The sequence below is a fragment of the Chanos chanos genome, chromosome 2, assembly GCF_902362185.1.
Source record: "Chanos chanos chromosome 2, fChaCha1.1, whole genome shotgun sequence".
Classification (NCBI taxonomy): Eukaryota; Metazoa; Chordata; class Actinopteri; order Gonorynchiformes; family Chanidae; genus Chanos; species Chanos chanos.
Genome location: NC_044496.1, coordinates 49500392 through 49513254, shown reverse-complemented (window position 1 = coordinate 49513254; position 12863 = coordinate 49500392). Strand labels below are relative to the sequence as shown.

General features: G+C 38.0%; 1 protein-coding gene across 1 annotated transcript; it reads left to right on the top strand.

The window, feature by feature from the left end:
• The first annotated feature begins 597 nt into the window (after positions 1 to 597).
• Positions 598 to 10738, top strand: tlx2 (T cell leukemia homeobox 2). The gene is made up of 3 exons (XM_030766566.1): positions 598 to 1078; positions 7590 to 7827; positions 10522 to 10738. Exons 1-3 carry the CDS (start codon positions 598 to 600, stop codon positions 10736 to 10738), a joined length of 936 nt encoding a protein of 311 aa, XP_030622426.1.
• The last annotated feature ends 2125 nt before the right edge of the window (positions 10739 to 12863 follow it).

Here is a 12863-nt window from a genome sequence, read left to right as displayed (position 1 = left end):
ACCTGCTGAAAATCACGTCAAGAAGCGCATGAACGGGAGATTTTCCGTTCTTGACAATTAATATGCACGTATCGGACGGTTAACAGTTCATTCAGGATCACCTATATCTGCTGAAGTTTCATCGGCAAATCCCTGCGCTTCCTCTGCTGTGGTAATATGCTCTGAAAACAGAAACAAAACCTTCAAGACAAAGTGGCAAAGCACCAATTTACGGATTTAACTGTAAGTGTGAACATTTTCCTTGTATCAGCCTCTCTCTCGTTTGCTTGATTTGCAGTACTGAAACAAAATCGGACGAAATGCAAGAGGATGGGGGATGATTTTAAAAAGACCACGAGTCTTGAATTAACCGCCATGGATTAATCTGTGTGATTTCTGATCAATTTTCGCATGATTTCATCACATCCTATGGCTGCGACACAGGTAACGCGGTCTGCTAACATTTTAAGGCAACATATTTGATTAACATAGCCTGCATTTTTAAAATTAGGAAGCTGTTTTGAAAAGGCTCTTTCGAATTGTGACGAGAGAAATACTACAAAAACGTGATCCGTACAACACTTGAGGCTTCCTGTAACTCAAGGCTTTAGCAAGACAATGGAGCACACGGGGATAGAAGAAGTGAATCAAACCCACCAGCAACATGAACCCATCAGCTTTGGAATAGATCAGATTCTAAATAGCACGGACCAACCCAGTAGCTGTATGCTGCCGAACCGAACCAGCGAGACGGATTACCAGCTGGCGCCCAACGTGTACGCCAATGGCTATAACAGTGTCTACAATCCGGCCTGCTCCATGGCGCCCGGACTGGCGGGGTCCTATAACGTGAACATGAACATGAATGTGAGCATGAACATGAACGTAAACGTGAACTCTGGGAATGCTGGTGGTGTTATTCGTGTCCCGGCCCACAGACCCATGCCCCCGGCGCCACATCCGCCGCCCCCTACCCATCCACCAGGCATCGCTGCTGGACTACCGACCGTGCCTTCGGTTCCAGGAATGGGAAACGCAGCGAATTTCACTTTCCCCTGGATGGAGAGTAGCAGAAGATTTGCGAAGGACAGGCTGACCGGTAAGGGATGTCATCTGTTGTTGTGCGGTTCACCGTGTCCTACTGAGGAGCTGCGTACTTCAGCCGCATTGAAGCGGTAGCATTATGCTTAGTGTTACGCAGACTCAGTACTGAAGAGGTCTGGGGCATGGGGGGAAAAGTAATCAAAATTCGTCACATAGCCCCCCTTGAATTTTACAGCTGAGCACAATATTGCCGCAACATCAGTAATATTCACTGTTCTTGTATTATTATAATTATCATATTTATTACTATTAATTTTAGTAGCAGCAGTAGTAGTAGTAATAGGATTGCCGTCGTCCTCGTCAAATTGCCCTTAAAAGAAAAATAATCCATGTCTTAAGAGACAGAAATTGTGGAGATACTTACTAGTCTACGCTCTGAAAAATATTGCTGTTATTATTATTATTATTATTATTATTATTATTATTATTATTTATATGTTATTTAGGGTGTCATAAATTACAAAGATGCCAAAAAAATGAAAAACGGGGACGTAATTGTATTTATGGGATTATCCTTTAAAAGGTATTTTACGACCGATAGGGTTATAATGTAAGGATTATCGCTTATATATGAGGTTTTTGCTGGAGCGCCATAATAAAAACGTAGCTGTGCTAAAAGTAGTAATATAACATGTTAACTCAGATAAACAGGCCTGCAAGTACTGTTGCCTAATAAACATTCTTCAAGACACTTAAAATTAATAAAACTTGGTTATTAAGTCTTACACGCGTATTGTTATAGTGGACTGGAAATTGTAACATCACCACTACTGTAAATTTAACACTTTTTATGAATTATTTGAACTGAAGTTTTAAGACAACATAAAGATACATCTTTTGTTTGGAGCCCTTTCTCTTATACTGCAAAATTCTTGCAACATTCTGGCTCAGTTAAGAGAAAAATTGACACGATGTCCTTGGAGTGGAATGTTTTCATAAAATGCTAATCTATTTTCGGCATTGATAATACGTTTAACGTCTTTATTTACTGAATTCATTTATTAGTCACAATAACGGAGAAATTTTAAATGCAATCTCTTATGATTCCAAATCTTTTCTAATACATAATTTTCCAGTAAATTTTACACTGGTTGTGGATTTCATGATTTTAAATCAGAATTACTCGATTTAAAGTGGCTACAGTGTGTTTAAGTTTTTGACCAAGTTCTTTAGAGACAAGACCACTTAAATTGGCTTGCATTTGACACCCAAGTTAGCACGTGGCCTAAACTTGTGCAGCTGTTAAGAGGAAATTGAGTGACAGATGCGTCGATTATCGTTACATAATTATACAAAATTAATATGCAAAATTAAAATACACATATGAAGAAAATGTGGACTAAATTTGACCTTCTTTGTAAAGTGGCTTCGGACTTCTATTGAGTAAAAATAACCATGAGGTCCCCCTGAATGCTCAAGTGACATAGTGATATCGATAGGCCTATGTCTATGTCATTTCTTTCCCAAATGTATTGGTGTTAATCGTATGGAACTACATCATGGAACCCCAGTGAGAAAATGTGGATTATAAATAATCACATGCCTCTGATTATGATCCTTCAAATAAGAGAGCAGATAACTAAGGTATGATATCCTGTTAACAAGTCTGGTTTAATATCAATGTGTGCTCACGAGCCTTGCTGACAGATGTAACAATCTGTTTGCTTTAGGTTCGCACAGGTGAAAATTTTGGGGGCGAGAAATAACTTTTGGAGCAGTTGTTTCTGTGTTGGTATTTTGTCCCTTTTGTTTGAACGCCATCACAGCTCTTCCTCTGGTCACCGTGGATTAACTTGGGCGATGACGTCACCTATACTAAACTGAAAATGAAGACCCATATGGATCTGCACATTAAATATTCACAATGCCGTTCTTTCTTCATTAATTATTCAAACAGAGGAATGATATGTCAACTGCAAAAGCTCTTTTGTAAATATGCTTATCAATTTTACTCATAGCCACAAAGGGCCACTCGTTTAATATATTTTATCTTTGCTAAATCTCTGAAAGGTACAGATGGTGGAATCACGCAGGGTTTATCCCCACCCTGGTACCACCGAGGTATTCTCGGTAACTGTTCAAACGACAAGCGATTCATAATGTCACTTAAAACTTCGGCCTATTCATCCTTTCAATGTCCTCCACCGGAAGTCATATTTTTGATGCCTTATTGAGGCCAAGGTTAACTCTGTTTATTATTATTATTATTATTATTATTATTATTATTATTATTATTATTATTATTTAAGCGTTTCTGATTATTCTGCCTTTGTGTATCTAGGCTGAATTAATGTGTGTAGCTACCCTTAGTACTACCATAAGGCAACGGCATGTGTTGTTCTGAACGAACACTTTAACAGTTTTCCTCAGTAGCCTTTAAACACTTTTTGCAACTGTGAAGCGTTTCTCCTCATGCCTGAAATAGATTTCCCTTCATCAAAAGTTCTCTTCATCATCTTAAATTGCATGTCTGCATTTCACCACAAGTGTCACAGCGTGTATGAGAGTACGGACAGGCGCAGCGCGGCCTGAGATCTGATATTCACCACAGACAGGACGAATCGGTACAGACTGTAAGGCGTTGAAAGGCTATACCACACGTTTTTGTTAATTGACTCCTCGGCAGATTGCAAGTTTATGAAAGAGTAGAAATGAATAACAGATTGCCCCCCTCCCCCTCCCCTGGCCCCCGAAGTCCACAAACAGAGATGGTCTCGTGGATTACAGAGGCTTGCAGCAGCCGCGTTCATTTGAGATGGTGTTTACGCTCATGCAAATTTGCCCTGGATAATATTGCTGAGGAGCACAGAAATATCACGGCCTTACTGAGGTCTTAGCCTAACCTGTTTCAAGTCCACCTCCACTCATAACCATGGGTATGGGTTGGACATGCAAGGTTCCTCTTCAAGCTGGCGTTGATTCCCATAATAGCGTTTGCATCAATAATATTTTTTTCCTTGCCAAAGAGCGTCATGGGTAAGGACTCGAGAGCATCACTACAAGGCTGGGTAATGGCTGAAATCTGAGCAGGAGCCTTGGAGAAATGGGAAAATGAAATTGTATGTGTATGGTGCTCTGTCTAAAATGACAATAATGATCTTCTTCAACCATAAATACAAATGATTTTGAAACAGGGACTATGTAGTCATGGTGATACTGACTAGAGGGAAAGGCAGTCGTCACTGGCGGCTCTGAAGAGGACGTTTTATGGTTTCTCCTGACAATTATTTTATTTCATTCAATATTTCAATTCTCAGTCTGAAAGCAAATTTAAAGGCACATTCTGTTTTGCCTCACCGCGCATAAATAGCGATAAATGCTGATGTTATATTTCAATATCCCCTTTAGAATCCATTACATGTATATTTATTAGATTGCTACAAAGGTAATATACGCAATGGGAAAGGCAGTCGCCGTCCTATTGAGGTGACATTACGTATAAATGATTTTATTACTGTCCGCATATTCTCTACGGCAGCATTTATTTTTTGATATGCTCATACTGAATTTTATTACACCGTCGTATCATTTAGAATTCTCCTGTGCGAACTGGAGAGATCGTTTTTTTTGCTTTCATACAGACCTTCATATTTATTTAGGGCCATGCGAGGGTTTCTTCCTGATCTAATATCTGGCCTGGTTCACACCTGATATCAAACACGCAAAAAGACAGCAAGGGGCTCCTTGTCAAGAAAGCTATTGCAATGTAATACTATATTTTGTAAAGTCCAATGCTGACATAAACTACAATGTCAAAAAGTCACTTCGGCTAAAGGAAAAATCCCAGGAGATATCACAAAAAAGGAAAATACACGTCAAGCTCTTATAGCCTTCATTTTTTTTTTTTGCATTGGTTGTTGAAGTGTATCGTTAAAATTAGTAGTTCACACAGTATTCCATATTTTAATTGGATCAGTGCAGTGGTCGCCTGTCATCCCTCGTTGTCACTCACTGGCTGCGTTGTAATTAAAAGCAATCACATCTAATTACACAAAGGAATGAAGAGACCGTGTGCCTAATCCAATCAATCGCTTGTGTGTTTGGTTGTCCAGTTAGATGTTCGATCTTTTTACAGTAGCACAAGGCATGAAATCTTTGCCAATCTATTGTAAAGTATAAAGATACGAGCCAGGTTTCATTTATTGATTAATATTAGTCATACACTGGTGCCTCTCTGTTTATTTAAAATCCATTCCAGTTTAACTAAAAACCTGAAATGTTTCGAAACTAATTTTACCTCCAGAAATAGCCATCCTCAATGTCCTCCTTGTACTATAACACTTCCAAATTTGACCAGTGTGAATTAGTAAAAGGTCCTTTTGCATTCCGCTGGCTCGCCTTGGCCCTTTGCATGTGGAACACATTACAGCGAAACGTGTCTGAATGTGAATTTACTTAAAAGGACTTCAACAAACTGCACTGACACAGTATTATCTGACCAATAGTATTTGTGCATTGACCTGGCATTACACTTTGAGCTGCCAGTGGAACCAAATGTACGGCATCATTAAAAGTATTTAGTCTGACCTTCCAATACACTAGCTGTGGAGGACACGTAACTAAACACCAAGATATTCCCAAAGGGAATAATTAAAATCTGTAACTATTAATCATTTGTTATTCATAGGGAATCTGCATTGCAGACATTAACAACTTCAGTTTGGTTCTGTTAATAAAAAAAAATCTTCCAGTCTTCTTGTCAGTCACTGTCACTGGTAATTCCATTATTTTGTGCACTATATTTTTACAAATAAAATGTTTCAGTGAACTTAATTATTTCAGTTACATTCTGAAGCTGTCTTCACAGTGGAGCTTCAGGAGAGGTTCTAGTGGACATTTCATATTAATTTTGGCTAATCTGGTACCATCAAACAGAGAAACACATAATTCAGTTCAGTCTAGTTACAATTCCACCTTCTAACTAGCAAGTTACAGTTTCTGAAATGAGTTTTCTTAGATTCTCAGTTATCTTGTGACTCACTATTTAAAGGAAATTGCATTAAGTAATTATAATGAATTTTCCAATGATGATCAGAATTAGGATCAGAATCATTTAAATTCACCAAAGACATTGTAATAATCAAAACATGACTATGGTTGATGTCAGAGGTATTTGCATTAACTGAAGACATTTCTTCATCTAAACTTTTTTTTGGTTATTAAGTATTAATATAATTTCAAAATGCTTTTTGCCAATAGAAGCACTGTTTACTGAGGTTGAACTATTTTCTTCTGTTTGTTCTGGTGGGTTTGTTATCGTGAAACACACTTATCTGAGCATAACACTTAATCCAATACATTGTACAGCACCATCACATCACACATACAACAGTACACACACCATATTATTGGGAATGACACCACATACAAAACATACAATGGCAATCATAATAAAAAAGAAGAGATACAGCATCACTAAGAAATGAGACAGAGCTTTTTTCCCAGCTGTAAAACTGTAAGAGGTATTCTCAATGGATTTTGTGGACTGGCTGATAATTAATATGAGGGCAGAGGAAGCATTTTGGCATTGCATGGAAACAGTGCATCTTTCTATAGCCTACCGATGAATTGAAGTTAATTTTCTATGTATGTATTGCATTTTCTATGTATTGCAAATTAATGAAACATGAAGAACAAGAGGCCTTTAAATGAATAGACTTCACTAAAATACAAAATGAAAATGTCTATCCCTCTGTTTTACATTTGCTATAAATATGTCCAGTCTTTTGTAGAATGACCTTTACACAGCTCATGCTATGATTGCCATTAGTATGCCAGTTTGTGTCTATCTCTATTTTCCTACCAATCCACATCTGTAAAATTTTGTTATTTAGAAACTAAACTGAGCTTAATATTCTCTCACCATAGCACATCAAATAGTCAGTCACTCTCTGTGTGTACTGTGTGTGCTACCTCAGTCTTGCTGTATTGAACCAAGCATAATCATGTCCTTAGGAGGCCTTGGGTTATCCTGCTAGCTTGTTAGCTCTTCTGTATCTCACAGGTACACTTTAGAGGCAACAAAGGCAGGATCTCTCTCTTGGGTTCTGTGGCATCTTTGTCCAGACACAGCTAGCACAGCCAACTGTTCATTAAAAATCATGGTGAATTGGTTTTACATCTTTTTTTTGCTCCAGTAGAGTAAACCTTCTATTGTTTGTCCATCCTTTATAAGGACAGACAATGGAGCACTTACAGAGAGGAAAGATAATGATAAACTCAAAACAAAATATGCATATGTATATTTGTTGGATTTTAATGTTCATCTTTGTTTCCCTGTGTGCATTATGAAGAGCTTATTTATGCTATAAGTACTACTATTACAATTAGGAACTCTTGTGAGGATTTCTTCCCAAGTTCATTCATCTAGAATTCTTTGTTTTTCAACCGTTTGTACTTGAGCAGATGTGTAATTTTTTTTTCCTGGCTGCTCAGAACTCAGGATAATGGAGCCTCTGTTAGATGAGTGACTGTTCTCTGTCATGTTTTTTTTTTTTCCTCCCCAGCCGCCCTCTCACCGTTTTCTGTGACCCGAAGGATCGGTCACCCCTACCAGAACCGTACGCCGCCCAAAAGGAAAAAGCCCCGCACGTCTTTCAGCAGAGTACAGATCTGTGAGCTGGAGAAACGCTTCCACCGACAAAAGTACTTAGCATCTGCCGAGCGAGCTACTCTGGCCAAGGCACTGAAGATGACAGATGCCCAGGTTAAGACCTGGTTTCAAAACAGAAGAACAAAATGGAGGTTTGTATTACTGGCCCTCATTATTTTTTTTCTTGAGTAGATGCGTTGAATATCTCAAAATAGCATGCTAAGGAAGACTGTGGTAAACATGCATCTTCAGACTGATCAAAAGAATGATGAGTAGTATGAAGAAAAGGTGCCAAGGAATATGAAATGGAAAGACCCGGCGCATGGAATATCCGGTGAATTGACTTCTATTTAACGCTGTGGTTCAGTAAACATTTTCTCTCCTACTCCTGTTCATGTTCAACAACCGTTTCGCAACTTTAAACAAATGTTCCATTGAAGCATGTTTATTTCTGCCCTGTGCGCCACTAAATCCGTTTTGGTATTTTGGTTCCTCCTATGGGGCTCTAATGCACATAGCTGAGCAGCAATAAGAAGCTGAAATCTCACTCAAATAGCTACCATTCTAAGTCAGGTGGCATAGGAATACATCAGATATATTATACACACAGCTGAGGTCCAGAACATTCAGATTGCTGAGAGCGGTGAGACATCTTAAGTATTACTTTGCTCTCATGTTGGCAGTTAATTTTTTTTTTTTTTTAGTTTAGTTTTCCACAAACCAAACTTGCAGGCTTATTAAAAAACAGCAATAATGATAATCCGGTTTTAACCATTTCATTCCGGTACACATAACATGCCTGCAGATAAAATAGTAACTTAGTTTTGCTTAGCTGTGCTAATTTATTTATTTATTTATTTATTTATTTTGGAACCCGTTTCAGTTGACCAAGCAGAAATGCAACAGCTCTTACAGCTTAAAAGGTTTTGTGGAAACTTGCTGTCCAGTGCAATATGGACCTGCAGGTCTGAATAATTGAGTGCATGTCCATTGAAAAAACACTCTCTCTAATCCACTCAACCTGTTGCCGATGGCTCTTCCAGAACAAATGAGTGTGCTATGTAATTACTGCTAGGCTTACTTTCCTTTGGTTTAGCCAACAAGCTACACAAGGGAAACAAGCTGTTGTAGTTGATTTATTCCTAATGAGGCTTAGTCATGGCCTTTAAGGTATAAAAACGATTAAGGTCATTTTACTGTGTCAGCCTAACAATATGTCTTAATAACTATCTTCATCTTGCCATTAACCATACAGATTACGTGTGTTCAAAAACATCGACATCCCCTTTATAATCTTTATCAACTTAGTATGCGGCAAATGCTTTTAGTTCACAGCAACAATGGAAAGCTAATGTTCACGTATGCTATGGGTTGGCATACGTTCACTTTTTCTTTTTTGTTTAAATGTTTCTCATCTTGTGATTCATAATATCTCCTCTTACTCAGAGGTTTTGAACGGTCATGAAGGATGTATTTGTGTGTCGACTGCACGGGTAACAAGAACATGATCAAATGAGCAGCGCACAATCGGATTAGCGTGATGCAGTTAGCTGTAACGTGTGGCTAATGGATGGAGGGTGGTGTGTGAAACAGGATTTTAGAGTTACATCGCTGTCCGCCTTTGACAATGAAGTCATGAGTTACTCACAGGGATCAGTCACATTAATCACATTGATATTTTTCGCTATTTTGTATCCTTCTGCAACCTTTTTTTTGTCTTTTTGCTTAAAAAACTAACATTTACAGATTTACTGTTTAAATAATAGTAAATAAACACTTAAACATGACGTTTTGATCATTTGTGATATTTTGCAGTTTTGTCATCAGAGTTCTTTGGTTCTCTTGTTGCCAGTTAAGTTCGGTTATACTAAGTCTGAACATTCAAATTCAGTTGGTTTCTGTCTTTATCTAATGTGGTTCTCTCAGAAGACAGCTGTATTGATCAAATGAAAACAAGACTGTGACATCTGCTTGTAGGCTTGTTTTTGCAAATCCAAACAAACCAAATAACAAAATTAAATAATTTCACTGTAGTATAACAGTTTTACTTTAGAACAGTCAAAGTCAGAGTCATTGTCAGAATAAAATCATTACTGTTATTTGAATGAAGGTGAACTCAAATAACACTTTGGCATGGGTTGGATTACACTCGTGGGGAATTGTACACATGTACACTTGTGACAATGGGATTTACAAGACTGTAAAATTTCTTATGAGTGTTTCACTCACACTGTGGATCAGTATAGAGGCCAGACAAAAATCTTTTCAAATTTTGTTATGAGGCACACATACCCATTAAACATGATAATTAACACATTTAGGAAAGGTGAACTTGTGGAATAATGATGCCAAACAGTTGTGAAGCTGTGCTTGATATGTGAGGGGAAAGGGGAAGGTTCTTGGGTCGTGGAGGTTTTACTGGTCAAACTGTCATGAATTTGTTTGTGTTGTGTATGACTTAACCACAGTAATAAAAAAAATTGCTAAAAAGTAACACAAAGTTTATTTCACATCTTTTTTTTTTCTAAATTACATTCAGACTAAAATTATGGAAAACATTTGAAACATTTTTCACATGAAACCATTGTGAAATGAGAATACTCACAAATGAAAATTATATTTACTGAAAGTTATAAAATTAAAAAAAAAATTATAGCTGTTTAATTTTATGTAATGACTCGCTGACCTGCCATACAGGCTACCACATGTGGTTAAAAAAAAAAAAAGGGAATTGAAACAAATACATGAACATATGAAAATTAAAAAAAAAAAGAAAGAAAGAAAGAAAGAAAGAAAGAAAAAAAGGGAGAAATATCAATGAAAGTTGTGTTTCTATTCATGTGCAGGAGACAGACGGCAGAGGAGCGGGAAGCAGAGCGGCAGCAGGCCAATCGTCTGATGCTGCAGCTTCAACAGGAGGCTTTCCAGAAGACCCTGAGCCAGCCCCTGCAGCCGGACCCCCTCTGCCTACACAACTCCTCCCTGTATGCCCTGCAGAACTTACAACCCTGGGCAGAAGACAACAAGGTGACCTCTGTCACCTCGGTCGCATCAGTGGTCTGATTGACACCTATGTGTTTGCTTGTTTATAGGAAATGAGGGGGGGGGGGGGGGGGGGGGGGAATTTTATAGCCAAGATTTAATAGCGTAATGGGACCCTGGTTAAAAGGGACAAAAGTGTGTGAATTTAAGACTCCATTAGCTGGACTCCTTTCGGGACACACAATCTCAAGCCATAGGTTTAAAATGTTTACTTCATGAGGCCGCAAAAAAATGCGTTGGCACATAACTTTGTGTGTTTTATTTCCAAACACCTGTAAAAAAGAAAAAAAAAAAAGAATATTTGAATGCTTTGCTTTTGAGTGATGACATGAGCTTTGGTTCATCTTTGTAATGACACAGAAGAACAATGAGGGGAACACCAATGAGAAATGATTTTGTGTTTGTTCATTGTCCATATATATGTATGGACATACACACACACACACACACACGCATATATATGTATTAATATATATTTTTGAAGGACTTATGTGAAGTAATTATTGGCATGAAAAAAAAAATCTAATATGTATTTCAATTAAAAAAAAAAAACAAAGAAAAAAGAAAAAAAAACAAGAAGAACAAACACTCCCATTTCAACGATGAACGTTGTTATTTCCCCATGATTCAGATTGATTATGTCCGTTCCTTACGCCGCATTTTCACTTTCCCCTCAGCTGCCTGTTTAAACCACTGAAAACACCGACACGTCTGATGAATTTCCACCATGGAGACCGCTGTTTGACTACGTGCCACAAGGCATCACCAAGACTGACTCAACCACTGACTCGTTCGTTCTTGTTCTTTTTCCTTTAACTTTGTATGATCTTTGTGATGCATGTTCTTAACATTTCCTGTGCGTGTACAGGAGTCTAAGAGTCAGTTATAATTTCTGGAGTCCTTCCTGACTGTACTTTTGCAAGCAATCTGGAAGCGCTCCTCTTGGAATCTTCACAATGTTACATTTAAATGTGTTTTATATTAAATATAACTGTGACTTTAAAGCAACACAACAATGTGAAAGCCTCTGTTTTGTCTATCATGTCTGCCTTTTTTTTTTTAAGTTTAAACACTCTCTTCAACAAACTCTCATGTCTATTTTATAGACTTATCACAGTTTATCTCACTCTCCTCTTTGAATATTAAGGAGTCTTTCTTGCACTGGCATAAATACCCAGACCCTGACGTGGAGAGCTGTTTAGGTGTTGTTTGTGATCCACATCCAACCAAAGGGATGTAAACAAGCGTTATCATTACAGAGAGCATAGAAACCCTTGAGTTGAGTCAAAACAAAACAAACCCCAAAAAAAAAAAACCAAAAAAAAAAAAAAACGGCCATTCTTCATGCCAAAGATCTGCCCTATCAGGACAGATCTCCAGGGAGTGACGCGAAATCATGGCCATGTTCTCCACAGCAAATGAGGCTTCACACTCTTCACTACACCGTGGCCACACATGGCTGCCTCTCCCAGGAAACGCTGAAGAAGTAAACTGATTACCGTGGTGTATGATCTACAGCCTGCGTCCTTTTCCAGTGAATCAATGACTGTGCAAATAATGGGCCTGATTTCATGTCGGAAACATGTTTTCCCTTTTTTCGACCGCACATGTAATGTATTGTCCAGGGAGAACGAAACATTTTGTCTTTCTCTTTATTTGTTTAAGCTTAAAATGATTGATCATGATAGTCTGTGTCTCTGTGAATGCACAGAAACTGATACACTGGATGTTGCATAATGTTCATCAGGTTTTATAATTTGGTATTGATTCAAAAGATCCCTCATAGAAAAGCAGACGTTTACGAACCTCCATCTGTTGTTTCCTCTGGCTCAGAAATCTGTTCTTGTTTGTTATGAAACAGTTCAAGTTTTCAAATCAGAAATAGGACCTTTGTATAGATACAACTATATCCAAAAAGTTCTCTTTTGAACACATGTCATCATGAAACTTTGAAAAAAGAACAAAAGTCAGAGAACACCGTTTTTTCTTTCTTTTCTTTAATAGGTCTTGTTTGCTTGATATTTGCTGCAGCATTATTTTGAGGCTGGTTTCAAAACAGCCTCTCCCAGGTTTAAAAACAGCCTCTCCCTGTCTGGTTTGTTTTGTCAGGTTCAGTTGTGTCGCGCCTGGTTAAGATCCTGTCAGT